At 31.0% G+C, this 5,884-nt stretch overlaps 1 protein-coding gene across 2 annotated transcripts in view; it reads left to right on the top strand.

Moving 5' to 3' along the window:
- Positions 1-5,205, top strand: part of LOC105458901 (tyrosine-protein kinase PR2-like) — a 23,482-nt gene extending 18,277 nt beyond the window's left edge. For both annotated transcript variants that reach the window (XM_011704507.1, XM_011704506.1), the window contains exon 6: positions 1,625-5,205. In XM_011704507.1, coding sequence (XP_011702809.1) covers positions 1,625-3,763 — 2,139 coding nt within the window. In that variant the 3' untranslated portion in view covers positions 3,764-5,205. The remainder of the gene's footprint in view (positions 1-1,624) is intronic.
- The last annotated feature ends 679 nt before the right edge of the window (positions 5,206-5,884 follow it).

The following is a 5,884-nucleotide window of genomic DNA, read 5'->3' as shown; positions in this document are numbered from 1 at the left end:
TATATCTCTCCCTCTTGCGAAGTTGATTTTCGCAATTACGCATGCGCGGCTTGCGTGCGCACCTTTTTATTTATGTAGCGGGAAACGACGCGCTTGCGCATTTTAAAAAATCAACTGAGTGAGAGAGAGGAGTATAGATTCTTTTTCTCACTTCCATTGGACACTATTCGGTTCCCCATTCCCCTTCCATGTATCGTAAGTTCTATGCATTGACCAGTCTCTTATTATAGTGTCTCTAAAACGAGACATAAGACTAGGGATCTTGCTTATTTCGCGCATGCGCACTCTATTTTGGCCAACACTGACATCAAAGGTGCCGACAGAGAGTTGCGCTGTATATACTGTGCTTTTAATTTGAAATTGAAAAGTCTGTTTTATCGACCTTGTGCAAGTTCAGCCATCATGCCAGCATTCACTTAAATGTCGCAATATCTAGTGCCTCACATATGATTAGCAGACTGTGATATTGGCAATTACTAATATTTCATTGAACAGTATTAATTTTTACTAACTCTGTTCCGTTTCTTTATTTACATCGAAAATATGAGAATTTCTTGCTCAAGCCTTTCACTTTCTACTATTAAATGTTTTTTTTTTTTTTTTTTGGAGAAGGAATTCTTATTCACAATGAAATACTAAAAAAAGACAATATTATAGGTAGGTATTAAAGAGGCTGAGTCATCATCCGCCTCTGTCACCAAATCAAACTATAGCGAAATTTGATTTTATAAAAATATTGTTTTAAAATTTATATTTTTTTTAATATTTAAAAATAATATTTTATTAAATACTTGAAAACTTAATATTAAATGTCCATTTGTGACAAATTAAACTCATAAAAAGAATTAGTAAATAAAAAAATAAAGCATTACAATAAGTATAAACATAAAACGAACAAACATAAAGTGCATTAAGAAATAACTTTTTTAAATATTACTTTTTTATATTTATTATATTAGAGTAGAAGTATTTTGCGCGCGTTCTATTTCAAGTAAATACATAATTACGTATCATTGAATTTAACTTAAAATTTTCTTTGAAGTATATGTATTAAAAGGTTTTATTATATATATAGCTCTATTCCAAAAGACGCCGATTTAAAAAATTCAATAATTTTTAGGAAAGCTATCTTTACCGTATTTTCGTCTATAAACTGAGTTATTTTAATTATTGTCATATTTTTTTATTTATGATAGTAATAGAGGTATTTTGACACTTTCTTCATACGCCTCAGCTTGTATATATTTTGAGGTTGATCGATTGTATATATCTTAAGTTTTTTAATCTAATGCTTATTTAATTACAACATAACTAATATCGATTTTTCTCTGACCCTTTCCTTGTCTCGTTATTTATTTTTTTATTTTTTGTTGTTTATAATTTGACATTAAATTTTTAATTGCTTCACAAATTGAACTTATTGACATTGAATTTTATTTAATGTGACAACAACAAATTCTAAATATTGTGAAATGTGTGTTATGTGTTTGCTTTTATGCGATGCATTTGCGTATACTATATATGCATATTTTGATTTATATAAAAATTGCCATCAAAATTATTATCGATTTTTACTTATTTTCTTGCATGCTATTCTTATTAAACTTTTATATATTGCGTAAAGTGGTTATGCTCAAGTCTGCAATCTCTCTCATCTACGGTATCTAGTATAGAATCCCTTGGTGCTCCATCAACCTTAAAACTTCCTTTGTGGGATAAGGCATCGGCAGAATTCTGTTTTGCGAAATCGCGAGAGCTATTGACAAAGCCAAGTGCCTGGGCTTCGTACATGGATATTGACTTGAATACGCATATATTAGATAATGCGGCAACGAAGCAGAATTTAGTCAAATCAACTGAATTCTTAGAAAATGGAAATAGAAGAGATCACTTGAATTGCGAGAGCATCTCTGATGTGGACACCAAATTAAACGTTCAGCATCAGAATGGTAAGAAATTTAATATAGAAAATTCAAACTACGATTTCCCACGCGAGATGAAGAGAGTTTCTACCAGTTACATTGAACGTTATTTTGAACAACCAAAATATTGCGATGATGAAACTATTTTGGGATCCACCAGCGATAAGATATATTGTGGAGAAGAAAAATTGGACAAGTTTGATAAAATTAATAATCTGGAGCAGCCTAACAAATCGACTTATTATTCGAACATTCAAGAACAGAGCTCATCGGTTGGCGTTAAATCTACTCAAACATTACAAAATAAAGTAAGCAATTGTGAACTAAAGGACTGTAATATTATGCATTTCGAAGCGCAGTCTGATGAGAATTTTGATATTTTGAAAGATAAAACAGTAAACTTTGAATCCTCTCGTAATAAATCCGATAAGTTTGATGTGGCGAAGGACAAGACGACGAATTTGGATCTTGGCACGCGACCAAAATTTCCTATTGCCTCCACTGAATCTACAAAAGTGAACCTAACAAATTTTACCAAGAAAATTGATCTGTCGAAATCTAGAAATGCGAAAATGTCTTTTGTGCCTAGGAAATCCAGTCAAGACATGAACACTGTTTATGGCTCATCGGATAGTATTAAGACTAACATGAAGACGAGTGGAACGAATAGTCCAAGGAGTAATCTAGAAACGGTAAAAATAAATATACAAAGCTTTCGCAAGATCGAACAAAACCAGAACGGTCACGAGGGTTTTCCGTTTGTAATATCTAACAATCCTATATTTATCGCCGAAGCAGAGAAGAAAGAATCTCCCATATATAGCAGCTCCGAGAGTTTGCGAGTAAATTTTCAGCGTCTCAGGCGGAAATCTGATGCTGAAGCTAGTCAAGTAGAACTTAATAGCAAGCTTTTAGCTGAAAAATATCAACGTGAAATTTCCGGCTTGGAAAGTGTAAAAAATTATTTGGATTCCAAGAAAGCTCAAGGTTTAAACTTGGGCTTGGGCAAGTTGACACAGAACATGATACAATTGGGTAAGAATATCGCGCAGAACTCGAGAAACTTAGAAACAGCTTTGCCAAAGTCATTAGTCTCCAACATAAGGAATCTTGATTTATCTGCGTCATCTCAAACACCTTTACGAAGCTTAAACATACCGATTAAAAAACCCAAGCATTTGGACTTGAACATTCCATTGCAAAATCAATCACCAATTAATGCAAAGCTAAACTTGATTCAGAAATCAAACCCAACCTCAACGAGTCCAACTTTACATCAACACATTTTGGAGCCACCAAAATTATATCAGAACGATCCCGCTAGAAAGGAGCTACCAAAATTGGATATGCTGGCGGAAAAGTTTTCTGGTGCTGCCATTTATCGACATAGGACATCATCCTTGTCGGAAAGTAGGAAACCTCCAATAAAAAATATACGCAGATCTTTTCATACTAGAAACGATTCCAGCGAGGATTCGGACTCGATTTCGCACTCAGAGACGGACATTAGGAGCCGTCTGCGTTATAAACGTAGGCACAAGAAAGTTCCGCACAATCTACGCTTAAATTTCAAAAATAAGACATCATTTTTGCATCCTAATTCCGCTAAAAGATTGTCTGCGGTTGAGCTTTGTGGAAAATCACCGCCGCCGTCGACGAGCTTCTTGAACTCATTATCGCCGCCATTCTCTTCCAGAAACAATTTGTTATCTTGGCCAGAAAGTGCACCGAGCTCTAGCTTGACATTTACTAGTAATTCCGATTTCGATTCAGACACAAGTTCCGAGTATCCTGAATTCACGAACGACGTGTTGACATTTCCTCCCTCCCCTGCTCCTTAAAGTTCTAAAGACAAGGGAAATTGGATAAATGGGCTGATTTTGGATCTCGGAGCGAGAAATAAAAACTATGTTTTTTTGTATTTTTTGTGCAGCTGAACCGATCCTATAAAATTTGTTTTTTTTTACTACAGTCTTACATTTTCATTAACATATCATTTTCATAATAGCTTCTTATATGATTAACAGATTTGTATACTGTTTTTCATATTTTCCCAACAAATTAAAAATTTTGAAAGATTAGCTTTTTATTAGATTTAGAACCAGATTTAGCAGCTGAAAAACTATAATAAAAAAATCTACCGTTTTTATTTACCACTCTTTGGGGCTAAAATCTACATTTTACCTCCTTTATTCTTCTTTAGTTTCAACGTTGATTAATCTAACTTTCAATCAATGTAGCTTTTCTATATATTTAACACTTTCGCAAAATGATTAGTAAGATCACATGTTACATTACAAATATGTTTATAGATTTAATATACTTACAATTAGGCCAATGATTAAATAATTAGATTAATTTTACTTAAAAAAAATTAAAATTTGCAATGATTATGATAAAAATAATTTTATTTTATTTAAATTATGTTATTCCTCTTTAGCATCGGTGTAAAGAATGATACTGTCGTATTTTAAACGGGAATTATTTACATTTTGTAGTTAATTTTTGTCATTCTAAAGTTATCGAATATTTCTTCTATTTTAAAGGTTTCTTCCATATTCGCTGTTATTTTAATGACATATGCGCAGAATGAAAATATTACTGCACACTTTATCTTTTCACTTCACTTTCGGACTCTAAGTAAACATTGGTTTCATAGTCAATGTGACTATAAATATGGACAGTACAAAAATAGTACAAGAGGAAAATTTTAATTTAAAGAAAAATAAATAAATTATGATATGAGGAAAATTTTTACAATGGAGGAAATTGACTATTTCGATATAATTTATAGAGAAGTTATTGTAATTTAAGTCTCTAATATCTTTTGAAAGCAATTTCAGTTTTGAGTATAAACGAAAGAAATTAAATAACAGATACGATTAAAAATGTTATTAGAAGAAAAGCTCTCAAGATTTATTAGAGATCTATAACCAATTATGGTAAACTTCTCCAAACAATATTAAAATAAATCTTTATAAATTATTAGTTTTCTCTTTATTGATGCTACTCATACTGATGCTAAATAGATGCTAAATAGAATAGTTTTAATAAATAAAATAATTTTTATCACATATGTACGTGTGCAAAACATAATCATTGTTTTTTTTTAAATAAAGTCAATCTTATGTGTTGTATAATATAATCGCCACGTGGAATATATACAACATTAAATTTCTGAATAATATTGAAGGTAATTAAGAAGAGATTATTAATAATTCTAGCCTTACTGTTTATTTTTTAAATACAATTTTATTCTAGTAAAAGAAAAGAAATAATGGTATAAGGATATAAAAACATAAAATTAAAAATAATCATTTTATTATGATAAATAATTTTATTATCACAAAGAATTAACACAAATATGAATCATTAAATTTTATATCTAGGTTATTTAGATATCTAGGTAAGAATCAGCAAAACTACTGCATATTTTAATTCTGAATTTTATTTAGATGGCAATTTTTGATGTATATATTTTGTGTGTGTGTGTGTGTGTGTGTATGTGTGTGTGCGTGTGTGTGTGTGTGTGTGTGTGTGTACGTGCGCGTGTGGGTGCGCGCGCATGCGCACGCGCATAAATAATTAAAAATGAAGTACGAAGCAACAATTTATATATATGCTTATATAGAGCAAGTTTGCATATTATACTAATCATTATATTAAATAATATTAACATATAATACGGAACAATTTGGATGTATTTACATGTTTTTAATAATTGTACGAAATTCCGCGACATATGTTAGTCGGTTTATTACTACCAATTTTTACAAAAGCGTGATTTATACATAATATATATTTGCACCCATATATTTTTAAATAATTGCGGTATTTTGTAATAGAAATCAGAAGTTCTCAAACTGAGCTACGCATATCATCATCAATAAATACATTAAGAGGATGCTTAAGCCGTCTGTTTTATCGACAAAAATACCATATTTGTTGGTTACTAATTACTT

This window comes from Wasmannia auropunctata, unplaced genomic scaffold (genome assembly GCF_000956235.1).
Source record: "Wasmannia auropunctata unplaced genomic scaffold, wasmannia.A_1.0 LD334252.1, whole genome shotgun sequence".
Taxonomy (NCBI): Eukaryota; Metazoa; Arthropoda; class Insecta; order Hymenoptera; family Formicidae; genus Wasmannia; species Wasmannia auropunctata.
This window is presented reverse-complemented; position numbering and strand designations above follow the sequence as displayed.